Below are 12,869 nucleotides of genomic sequence, written 5' to 3' on the forward strand. Positions count from 1 at the left end.
AAACCACCAACAGACCAACGGCTCAAAGCCTGCCCCTCCCCCGCCGCCAGGCTGCGCCCTCGCGCCCCCGGCCCCGCCGCGGGGCAGCACGGGAAGGGGCGGTGGCGGCTGCTGCTTCGCCGCCCCGGGCCGCCCCGGCCGCCCCCTGCAGGCGGGGAGCGAGGCGGGTGGAGGGAGCGCTGCTGCGGGGCTGGGCCGTCGCCTCGGCCGCCGCCGCTGGCTTCGCCCGCCGGAGCGGCCATGAGCTGCGCGCTGGGCCGAGCCGGGCCGGGGGCTGCCGCTCTGTGGTGAGGAGTCAGTGACGCTCGTGTCTGCCGTTTTAAACCCTGTGCAGCCATTCTGTAGATCTGGAGGAAGAAGTCGGACCACATTAGGTGTGTTTTATGTCGGTCTTGTGTGGCACAACAGAAGGTATGTAGCTGCAGTGGTGCAAAAACTCGCCGGAGGCGCCTACTGAAGTAAAATGTCGCTGCTTCTGGGAGGGGAGAGGTCTCTGTTGGTGTACTACACATTGATACGATGAGTTGATTAGATTTGCTTTCCTTACGCTGCAAGAAAAATTAACTTTCGGTGATACCTGGTTAATTGCTACCCGGATCTAATTTAGTTCTATAAATTAAAAATATAGGCTGTCTCCGGATTCATTTGGGAATGCCCATCAGGAAATTCAGGAGGAAATTCTCCAGTGTTGTAGGCAAGCTGGCTTAAGTTGCAAAGTCCATACCAAAAACTGCCCCATCAGTAAGGTAGCGTTTGAGGCAGGTTGGACCCTGACGTTAATGATGGGAGATGTGAGTGATGTAGAATATTGCCTGAAATTTGGTGGGAATTCAGATCTGATACAGTGCTGTAGACCTGTCTGGGATATTTTGCATGATCTTAGTCCCAACAAGAGAAGAGCAAGGTTGGGAAGTCCTTAGCGCAGGAAGGAACAAGGATGCTTGTTTCTCTACTGTAGGATTTACTAGCGTTACTAATTCAGGAGAGCTCTTTGCCCAACAGGACACTCATTTCAGCTTTAAAAAAAACAGGAAGCGGAGGAATAAAAAGTTGTGTGTGTGTGTATATATATCAAATAGTATATATTTTGATAACTCAGTTGTCTGATGCCATTCATAACGTAACAGCACAGAGAGTTGTGTTGGCACTGGGAATGGGCAAGTACCCAGGAATATGCATTGTAGCAGTAATTGCTTTCTGTAGAGTGCTTTAACCTGAGAACGTTTAGGGGTAGCCTGTGTCAGAAGATGCTTTTGTCTTTACTCAAAAACACGTGAAGATGTAGTCCTCTGAAGAGGTTTGGTAGTCACATTAAAGTAGCTTTATAATTGAAAGTTATATTCAAAGTGTGATATGATGTAAAGTAGGAATTAGGAAACCTATTATTTCAAACCTGTAGCAATCTTTATATTTCCCAGTTAAGCAGTGATCACCTAAAAAAGACTCTGTGGACGAGTTCTTACTCATTGGCCATACTGATGATGTTTACACTTGCCTCATGTTCAGTTTAGTCTTTTTCCAATGTCTTTCCTGAAACATTCGTTCCTTCTCTATCCTGCCAATTCATTCAAATGGTCAAAAGCCAGGATTGCTGACTGGTAAACATTTCTGGATATAGCTAACAGTTCCTTTTGAGATTGATAGGGGCCATGTCTGATGATGGCRTGTTTCACAGAGATTAATGGACACCCTTCTGAGTGAAAGCTCAAATCCTGACTTTAGGCGAGATTGGATTGCTGCTAGGTAAATTCTTACATTGATCTAAGACTCCTTGCTTAAAACAGATGCTCAACTATTTGGTGCAACCACTGTAAATCTAGAAGGCTAACATAAGCAAGGAGTTCTGAGGGACAAATCATCCTAGATGTTTTCTTCACTCTAAAGTGTATGTTAACTCTGTTGTGTTGTATTTTTTTCTTGCTTGGATCTCTGACTTAATGGTTTAAAACATTGGTGGGAAACCTTACTGTGATGAGTGCAGAGTATAATACAGAATAAGAACAATTAAAGCAAGTGAACARAATTCAAGTACTATATTTAGAACATTTTTTCTGCACTTTATTTACCAAATTCTTAAGTGCTGTGGAGATTGCTTATTTACCTGGAGACCATGTAAATGCAGTATGTCATGTTGTTCTGCATGGTGGCCTCAACTTAGGTCATAGGTCAGCTACAAAAGGCTGCTTGAGAATATACAGCGTTTTCTGGTTGTTACTGCAGTGACTAAAATGATTTCTGTCTCCAGCCTTCTTCTTAGGAGCAACAGARAGCAGCTATGTCAAATATTAGCACCTTTGAGGATCTGCCAACTGAACTAATCATAAATTGCCCCCATCCCTTTTTCATCAGAATAGACCTGGTATACAGTTATTTTAAGCTAACCTTAACTGTTTTTGTAAGGTCACTTTAACTATCTGCTGGTTCAGCTTTGAACTGGTTTCTGACTTTAAATAATGGAGGAAACAAGTAATAGAATTTTGCATCAGTCCTCCTTCGAAGTAATTAGTCTGGTGGTTATGAGTATTCTGTATTTCCTTAGTGTGCAAAAATCTGAGCTCAGTACCGTATGGGTCAGGTTTTATTTTTCAGTTTTATTCACCAGGAAACCTTGAATGGGCTTTAATGGGAATGAGAGTAACCTTGCAGGAAGCAGAGGCAACAGAATTCACACAAAACAGTTTGCAGGAAGGGAGATGGGTGCACTTCTCATTTTCTTGGAGAGGAGTAAGCAAATGTTCCATTAAGATAGGAATCTTTATTGTTATGATGTGTTCTTTATCTGTATGCCTGCTAGATGGATCTTGGGATGTGGTTCCACCATTTATTTTCACCCAGCTGCCCTGAAAGCTGGTTAAAAGAGGTTGATCTGTCAAAAAACCCTCATACCAAAAAATTATGTTTTCAGCTGCTTCTGCTCCCTGAACTGCTGATTCCACGGCCAATGGCCAGGTGCAAAGAAGGCGGGGGGGGGGGGGGGGGGGGGGGGGGGGGGGGGGGGGGGGGAAGGGAGACTAAGCGGTTTTGGACTACCCTGGAACCACCCTGGAGGGCTTCTAGAGTTGTCTGCACTGCTCAATGACAGGAACTGGAATCCTCTGCTAAGTCAATAAATAGGGAAATGATCAGAAGTAGTACTGGTCCTGGTGAAAGGTTCCTACTTCTGTTGGGGGAAAAAGCAAAGTCACTGATCTGACTTGCAAGAAGAAATAAATGGCTTGCTTCCTTAGTTTTCTGAAGCAGTCCCCGTGTTGTACTGAAGACTTTCAGCCTGATTGCTTTTTCTGTGATGTATATGAGATTTTATTCTGGTGGTTCATTAATTTTTAATCTTCATTTATTTTTGTTTACTCTATATCCAGTACCTCGTGTTTTTAATTTGGTGCGGTTTTATTCAGGTTGAATATAAGTGTTTGATTTCACAGTGGCTTAATTTRTGCAAGTTGTTTTCTTAGAAAATAAGAGGACTTTTTTTTGTATTTTACTACTATTACTGTATTATTGCACAGCTTGTTTACTGTTATCAGTGATARGAAGGACAGAGTCTGGTCAGTATGAGTGTTACATTGCCTTAAAATAAAGTCAAATTAAGTTTCTTTCCTWGCTTTCAAATTACCAGATAGTCTGTACAGTTATAATAGAACTTGGTATTTGTGTGGAACCCTCTCTCTAAAGTGGGATAGCTTTCTTTCCAGTACCAGTTTAAATTGTACAGATGAAAATGTTTTTAAAGAAGCTCATATGGGAAAAGCACAGATACTAGAAACTACATATATAACCAGAAGTAAATGTTTTAGGGAAAGTTGATTTTTATATAATAATCTTTAGAGTTAATCCTGCAGCAATGGAATGTGTCTTGATAAGCTCAGTAAACCAACATGTTCAGTAGCATTGATATTCCCCTTAACTTGGATCAAGATTTAAAAGGGCAGTCTGGCTTGTTCTTCTGGAAACAACTTCTTTTAATGTAGGACCTGTTTCTCTTTATCTACTTCTGACTATTGTGTGTGCCTTTTTTCTTCTCTGATCTTCCTGTGTAGCCCTGCTGTTGCTTTTCTGTACGTTTTTCCCGATCTTGCAGGTTTTTTTGGTCTTACTTTACCGTAGCGTGGAAGTAAGAACTGAAACATGCACTTTGAGATCTACTCCTGCATTGATWCTGGAATCTTCTTTCCCTTCCCTCATGTTGCTTCATTCTCAACAGTGTCTTGTAAGCATTCAGGGGAATGCTTTGTGGTAGTGTTTGCCTGATACATGTCAGCTCTCAGTTGTGGGCATTTTCTTTTTTTTGGGGGGGGGGAGGAGGAGGGAAGGGAGGTGGCTTTTTCTTCGTGTATTCCCCTATGCATTACTGAAAAGGTTGGTGGAGAACTGATGTTCTTTTCATAGTAAGTCAGCACTGTATTCGGGACGACAGATTTTTATCTTCTATAAAGCAGCTTGAGTGTATTTTTTAATTATTTAAAAAAGGTAGCAAGTGGAAAGAAAATATTGAAGTCTCTGTAATGCCTACAAAGATTAAAAGCAAGTTATGATAGCATTAAAAGTATACACAGAGRATACTTGGGTTATCTCTTTAGTATACCCTAATTCCTACTTATCACTCTTGAAACTTTGAGACCTGGCCCCTTACAAAATGTGCCATGTAGCTGTTGCATATGGATATGCACACATCACATTCCTCACCTTGGTACTGGACTGCACTAAATTTTAATTCTGACCTCAGTGACAGCGCAGAGGCCAATGTATCTGTATGCTGTGATGCCATAGGCTCTTTCTCACAAGTGAGTGTGTGAGGCAGATATAATAACTAACCTTCCCTGCAAAAAGTGTTTTGACGTATAGCATCCTTCATTCAGAAGTGTCACTTCATATTGATGACAGCTCATTATATCTTCTACTAAAACAGGCTGTATGGGAAATTAGTGCACCTGCACTATGGAAACTATGCTGGTTAGGAATCTTATCTCTATATACTGTTCAGTCAACTACATCAGCAGAAATCTGTAGTGTAGATGGATCATTAGCTTGAGCTGATTTAAAAAAAAAAAAGATTTTAATCCCTCAGCCTTGAAGGATTTTACACTAAAAGCAGGGGTTGTCCTAACTCATCCTAGGCACATTGAAAAAATATTGGTTAAGTCCTATAATAGTCTTTAGAATATGTGTTTGAAGAAATGGGTCCTAGTGGTTTGTTGTATTTATTAGCAGGCAGCAATTCCTCACACTTAGAACTGTTTTGAATTTCACTTGAACTTATGCTGTGAATTGCTACAATGCTGTTTTTAAAATGTAGCCTTTACTTTTTTTCTGCGTTTTAAGAGTTGATTGAAGAATTTAAATATTYTTGTGCTTGTACTATGCCAAGCACAGTGACCGCACGGGGTAGTCTTTTGATATTACTATGATAATTAGGTTTAATAATAAAGACCAATATTGGTATCCATGCTCAATCTTTCTAGTCTCGGTAATGCTGGTRGAAGACTGTTGGGCTCTTTCTCCAGCTCATCTACCCAGAGTGTGTTTGCAAGTAAGTGAAATCACTTTGAGAAATGCCTTGAAGTATTTGTGTAGTGACCTTAGTTTATATCATCTGTTTTTCTGCACCAACCTACAAACTGTCATTACTTCCCTCCCMCTGAAGTGTACAGCCTGCATTTCTGTGTGCAAATGAACATTCTGCTGCAGAGGTAGCAACGCAGTGATGATACGTACGATGCATGTTATTTTGCCTGCATATAGTTTGCTTGATAGTATTTGAAATCTTGGTATCTACATGACTGCTTTAACATGACCTAGTCTAGGATGCCAGTCGTCTTATAGAATGAAGCAGTGACCTTTCTGCCATTTTAATGCGTCTCTCTGTACTTTTACACTGCTTCATTGGTAAGGCAAGTATCTTTTTGCTTTGCATTCTGTTTTATCTTTCAAGCTTTTGAACATCTTTTTGTCCTACTCTTCCCAAGGAAGTAAGAAGTGTGAGGGGAAGGTGTGATTTTTAATTTACACCAGAGTTCTTGGCAAATAATGACTTTTCACACCCTGTTATTGCTGCTTAGCCTGGGGGAGGAGTTATATGGCTACTGTTGTCATATCAAATTAAATCCACTCGTATAATTCAGAAAGAGATACCTCTTCCTTTAACCCTTTTAAGTTGCTGAARTGTATTAGCACAAGAGCACAATCTGAAGTGCATCTATTTTGGTGGTCTGTGTTATTGAAGGGTGAAAACCAGAAATGGTTTCATATGCRGATGGTGCGCTTTTTTATTTATTTGTATTGTGGTGCTCCTGATGAGCTTTGTRTGGGTGAATTCTCATGCTCACTTGGAGTTCACTGTCGGCTCGGAGTATGTGTGTGGCTGTATCTTGAACAAGGAAATACTTGGCCAACAATGCCAGATAGTCATGCTCTCATCTGAAAAACTTGCTTGAATTATTTTCTCTCATATTTACTCTGGATTGCCAGCATAGGAGTATTTGATGCTCCTATAGCTCATTTGTATACTGGAGCTGAATCACATTAATATGAAAATCACTTGTGGGAAGAGGTTACTACTGTAAAGGAGTTGGTAGAGTAGGAGGACCTTTCTGTTTACAAGTAATCCTCTCTTTATGAAATTGCTGATGATTTTTGCGTGTTGGGGYTTTTTGGTTACTTCCCAGCCTGAAAAAAAGTATAGGAATCTGTTAACAGTAAGGGTGAATTTTTATCTTTCTGTCAAACTTRTAGCTCTTCAGGGCCTGTAGTGAAGTGAAATGCCCTGCTTTCTATATTGCCTGTACTGTCTACTAAATTTGAAGCAGCATGCAGTTGTATGGATGAGGAGGAAGGGAGAAGATGAATACGGAACTAGGTTTAAGCTGGCATTGAGTGGTGTGTGATTTATTCTCATCACAGTTCAAGTCTTTCAGGGAAGGAGTCTGTTAACACCTGGAGCTGAAGGAATTTGGTAAATTGAGCAGAGGTCTCTCTGAGCTGCATCCTGTGAGGTGCTGAGTTCCTTCAGCACCTTGAACTGAGGTGCCCAGTGTGGACCATCTCCATCCRCTCATGTCCTTCCATGGTGTTTGGTACAGGGATGGTTTGAGCCTGAAGAATGTAACTAGCATAGATTGTTCCCTCCTCTTCCTTTTCCAGAGTCTTTTGTTGCCCCTAGTTGTTGTAATTGAGAGTTAAGCAGTTGCTTGACTAGCAGCTTGATGGAGCAGGGAGAGTTAATGTGCTTGATTTACTATAAACAAATATGTGACAGACTCTTACCTATTTTTTTTCCCCGTTCTGTAAAATGTCAACCATTTCCTGACGATCCTGGTGGTGGTGAATTTCACACCTTTTTCTTCTCTGTGTGGAAACCTGGGTGTTAATGGTACTGGAGCAGGTCGTGTTTTATAAGGAATGAGGCTGTCTCTTAGAACAGAGGGAAAGCAGAAAAAGGAGAGGAGGTGAAGAAAGAAGGGTCTAAGAAAACTGCTACATGCAAAAGGCATTAGGTTGATTATTTCTCATTAGTTTTATTCAGAGCATGTAAGTATAACAGTATTTGCAAGARTATTTCTTTTTTACAAGATTTTTGAGTTCAGTTAAGAGCTCAGCGTAAAAATAATCCTCTTTCATTTCACAGTGAAATTTGTCTTTACAACGCCTGAAGATGGAAAGTTGGTCGGTTGATCAAGTCTGCAGCTGGTTGAGACAGAGAAATTTAGGAGAGTTAGTTCCTAAGTTTCGTGGTAAGCATTTTTATTGTTCATATATGTTTTTTAAAAACTTTTTTCTATGATTCTTATTGACATCACCTACCTTGTTCTGGGGTGTGTAAATGTAGATCAACTTACAGCTTGCGTAGAAATTTATTAGGAAGAGAACTGACAGACCTGACAAATCAAAGTAAGTGTGCAGATTTATTATGAAGTTTGTGAGAAATGCTGAAGGGAAGATTAAGTCTGTATGTAAACAGGCACACCTTTTAGAAACAGAACTGGCAGTTTAACAGGCTGTGACTGGGCCTATTTTATATTGTATACATCTTAAAATAATGCATCTGTAGTATGTAAATGTTTTCTATCTGAATATGTAAACACTCTACAAAAAAGTGCATGAGAAAACTGTTATGAGAGCATGGTATTCTATGCATTCTCTTAAAAAAAAATTTGCTTTCTGTCATTAMCAAAATAGTATTATGTTGTGATCTAAGCAAAGTTTGATTTAAAGCATTAAAATTGTCACTTCATTGCTTCTGTATATTTCAGGCTTTCCAGTAGCAAAATGACAGGTATCTGGCCAGTGACCGAAACTCCTGGCACTAGTTTGGAAAGGACAGTATGACAAATGATTTTTTTTAACAGTTGAACAGCAGTACAAAATTTCTTTTTACCTTTGACTTGCCCTCCATTGACATATAGCTATAATTACAGTAAAGTAACTTCATAGTTATAATCTTATCCCCTTCAATCTTCAGAAGAAGAAGTAAGTGGAGCAGCTCTTCTGGCTCTTAATGATCGCATGGTGCAGCAGCTGGTAAAGAAGATTGGGCACCAGGCAGTGCTAATGGACCTGATTACTAAATACCAACAACAAAAAAGTGGGCTACAATCCCTTACATACTACTGTGAAACAGCTTCTCCAGAATTCCCAGAAGCAATCAGTGGGTGAGTTTGTACATCATGCAGAAAATACCAGTCTGAGTATAGCTGTATTCTTTTCTTGGCATTTTGAAACTGGTGTTTAGTAGCTCTACTGTAAGTTGTAACTGTTTTTACATTTTGAATGATCTCTGGCAACATGTTAAATGCAAAATGCAATTATTACCCTGTGGTTTCAGAAACACCAATGTTTCTGAACAGTACCGTTCATTTAAACTGCCCTTCACTTCCAGTTCTAGGATCTAGTTTTAATTTGCATGAAGCATCATCARACTTTTCATTACTATGGCTGGAATGTTCTACATTTGCTGTATTAAAATTTTGAGACATCTATTTTTAAATGTTGTAACATCACAAACCTTGGAGTAAAATCATGATTTAGCTAGAGAGGGTGTTTGTAGCATGGACATATTTAAATACAGTCTTCCAAATGAAACTTTCTGAATGTGATCAAGCTTTAAGCGTTTGATCATCAGTGTGGGATGCTCAATAGTGGACTAGATAGATTTTAGAAAACAGTTCCCACAGAGTGTGTCTTTATTGCGCATGTTCCAGCTCTTGGTTGAACAGAGTTTGTTTGTTTGTTTGTTTGTTTTCCCCTCCATTTGGGTATATTGTAAGCCATACTGGACTTTAGTTTGGACATCTTCAGTGAGAATAGAGGTTTGGGGCTATTACTGAGTTCTCCTCTGGGCCTAGAGATTGCCTTCATATGAAAATAGCATTTTGCACCCATTGCAGGCTCATTCCCTTCCCAATTTTGAAGGAGGGGACTATAACATTAAGCCTGCATTAGTATGTAGTAACAGTCCAGTAGAAGTAGATAAGTAGATCATTTACTGTAGCATTTACTTTCATCCAAAAGGAATCCAGTTTGTGTGCTCTGAGATGACTCCACAGTGCCAGCTGAAGACTGGTAAATGGTGATGATTGGGTTATCTAATCACTAATGAGAAGAGCTAAAATACTTGCATAGACACATTTTTCCATCCTTGAGTCTCAAAAATGTTTCTGAAACCACTCAGAAAATGATCCTATGCTGAAGGAGAGAAGGAGAGGCCAGGAAGAAGAGGATGTCACTGAATGTATGTTTTATCACAGACTTTAATTATGCAATCACAGCCAGTCCTGATTCTTTGCACAGGGGTCCTACCTCACTTGTTTTGTAGGAAGCTTGTTTGGAGGTAGAGCAGGAGTCTTTATGTAAAGGAGACTACTGTTTTTGGGCCCCCTCCTTCATTCAAAGTACAGTAGGTGCATAGTGGTTGCAGTAGGGGATTTCAGAACAAGAAAACATGTTCTTAAGTTAAGGTAGTTTRAATACTGCTTTGAATGTTTGGATTTCATCCTTGACTTTGTCAGTGATGTCTGGCTAGACTGCTTCTCAGCTGTGATTGCTTGCTATGCACTGCTTATGTCCTGCAAGGCAGGCCTTATTGTCTCATAAAGAACATTCAATTGCAGTGGTGTTGAGGGCACAGTTTTTTTTGAGAGTTTCTGCAGATTCTAAAAAAATCAAATGCTAGAAATCTCAAATGTTAATCAGTATAACTTACCTTAAAATCAGTATAACTTACCTTAAAATCAGTATAACTTACCTTAAAATCAGTATAACTTACCTTAAAATCTTTCAGTAGCTAGTCTTTATGCCTAAAAAGTAGATACTAATATTCCTTTATCATCTTATTCTTACAGGGAATTCAGACAAAATAAGCTGCTTTTTGTGAAATGTTTTCTGTGGTAGAGTCAAGAACCACGTAATAAAACTCTTGAGTGTGTTTAAGAAATCCGTATGGTCACATATGAGGAAAAAAAATCAAGATATTGAATAGCTGGTTTCTCCCTAGAATGAGGCAAAGCCCCCATGGTAAAAATAGTATTTAATTAGGAAACTAAAAGCTATATCCAAATATGCTGGCAGCTGTAACTGTCATTTTCTATCTCTAGAGTACTTGTGTTAATGATGTTCTCTGAAAGTGTTTTTGTCTGTACAGTACATCTTTATCTTGAACAAAAATCCTTTAAGAATAATTTCCTTTGACCTAATTCAGGGACTTGTGATTAGAATAATACGTGTGACACTTTGTTTTGAAGCAATGTTTCTTTTGTTTGTTTTTTGTAAGTTGCTTGTGACATAGAGGACCAGAGTATGTGACACAATATATTGTGAATCTGTGAATTTTTAGTTAAGTGAGTTCACATACTTACTGTTCCTTACTGATACTAGGCTGGATTGTGATCTTTGTTGCATGAGCAAATTCCATACTCTCAGGTTTATTGTTGGTAGCACCCATAGATAGCTGGGTGGTCCCACAGCAGTGCAAGATGATTGTTAGTCTGAGCTGCCACAGTTCTTGCCTTCAGCTGCCTGTTACTAACCTTTCTCTGGTGGCACATGAATTCAGCTGAAACCTTTTTTGTTTTGGCAGAACTGTTTTTCAGTTGTGTCAGTTCCCAAAACTAGCTCATGCTGAGTGACTACCAGTGTCAAGATAGAGGAGGGAGAGCTCAGCAAAAGGGATAGAGGAGTAAGCAACGTAGAAGCCTCCATGCAGATCAGCTGAAGTTGCTGAGGTGATTACAAGGAGATGTTAGCAGTATTTTGTATTTCTGATGTGCTTGCTGGCACACTCCTGACTCCTCTTTATCCACATCTTTATCCTGTTGTCTTTAGCATGTCTTCTAACAGTATCTGAGTTGTACTTAGCTCACCTCTCTGTTAGGGACAAAAATAAAGTTGTTGATCAGACGTAGTGCAGCAAATGAACACTTTCTGTATAGAAGTAATGGACTTGTGAGGGAACACTATATGTGACTTACATCTCCAACAGTTTGGAGCAGGATATGGAAATAGCATCTTGGATCTGTCACARAAAAGGTTGAAGTGTTTTGGGTCATGCAGTGGAACCTGTGCACATGAGGAGCTTGTGTGAAGAAATTACCAAGTAAATACCAGGATGCTTCCAACTTCCAAGTCTGATTGCAGCTGGAAACCACATAGAGAACATAATTGCATTTTTCTGCTATAATTAGGTAGCTGAAAAAAGTGTGTGGGCAAAACTGAGAGGCATACTGATTCAGAAACAGAGGAAACTCCTTAAAAACATGGCAAACACCAGTGTCACTTCCAGTTACAGGCTTCTGTATGTAAGTATGTCTGTATGTATGTATATCTGTATGTAAGTGTGACTGAAGTGGAACACTTTCTAAAGTGACTCTTTAGAGTCAAAACTCTAAAGTTTTTTGAGTTCAGAAGTTCTGTGTAGATGAGGTACAGAAAGGAAGGTGTACCATCTTCAAAAAAAATTGCTGGAGTCATAATTTTTGGAAGACTCAGTTCTTCAGTTTGTTTGTACTTCCTTAAGCCAGGCTCATGAAAGTCTCAAAAAAGACTTCAGCAGCAGTGCTTAAAGAGGGAGACTTCYGATAATGTCACCTGGATGGCCTCATAAAGAATATTTTTAATGCTACTTCCTAATAAGAGGTTCAGCTAGAGCCTGGGGAGTAATCTGTGAAGTTTGTTGGTAGAGTGAAGTGAATCTGTCTGTCAATCAGCCTTGACAGGCATCTGTTTGTACCTAATGTGCTAACATTGAACAATACCTGTAATCATATTCCCTGTTCCTAGGCCCTCAGGGAATACAGCTTTAGTTTTTGAATGGGAAAGCCCTATCTATTACAATGAAAATTAAAAATCCAGGGAAGAATGGAGTCCATAGTACTGGAGCCCCCAGCATCTAACTACCAAAGTTATCAGCTTCATCTGTCTCTCCCATTATCTGTAGATCAAAAACTAGTTGATGACTGCCATAAATTCTTGGCAGCATTACAATTGCCCCTATCTTAGCTCTCTTTCTCCCCAGAGCAGTGTGAAAATGTGGATATCCTATAACAGAAGGAAAAGAAATAACAGGAAAGTGAGGAAGGAGAGAGGTGCACRTGCAGGTTCATTGTACAGTGCACATCAGTGGTTTGGAGTGGGGATTCCTTGAACATCAGCAAAGTGGGTATCCAGAGATTTTGGTATGAGTGATGAACTGGAGTTAAGAAATACCAGAAAAGAGAGAGAGGAAGAGGCCAGGTAGCATCCAGGGCTCATGTAGAGTAGTGGAAGGAATGCAAAGTTGACTCGAAGGTTCAAAATGGGTTTGGCTTTCATTTGAAAAAATAACCCCACCCCCAATAAATAAATAAATAAACAGTATTCATAGCTCTGGCTGAATAGAAGCT

General features: G+C 39.8%; 1 protein-coding gene across 2 annotated transcripts in view; it reads left to right on the forward strand.

The window, feature by feature from the left end:
* The first annotated feature begins 270 nt into the window (after window positions 1-270).
* SAMD3 (sterile alpha motif domain containing 3) overlaps window positions 271-12,869 on the forward strand; it is a 49,055-nt gene continuing 36,456 nt past the window's right edge. The window contains exons 1-3 of one of the 2 annotated variants that reach the window (XM_085311130.1): window positions 271-411; window positions 7,622-7,727; window positions 8,456-8,645. In XM_085311130.1, coding sequence (XP_085167256.1) covers window positions 7,649-7,727; window positions 8,456-8,645 — 269 coding nt within the window. In that variant the 5' untranslated portion in view covers window positions 271-411; window positions 7,622-7,648. The remainder of the gene's footprint in view (window positions 412-7,621; window positions 7,728-8,455; window positions 8,646-12,869) is intronic. The other variant, XM_085311129.1, reaches the window with a different exon arrangement.

The sequence above is a fragment of the Rhea americana genome, unplaced genomic scaffold (assembly GCF_003343005.1).
Source record: "Rhea americana isolate MKP2758 unplaced genomic scaffold, rheAme1 scaffold_332, whole genome shotgun sequence".
NCBI classification, from domain to species: Eukaryota; Metazoa; Chordata; class Aves; order Rheiformes; family Rheidae; genus Rhea; species Rhea americana.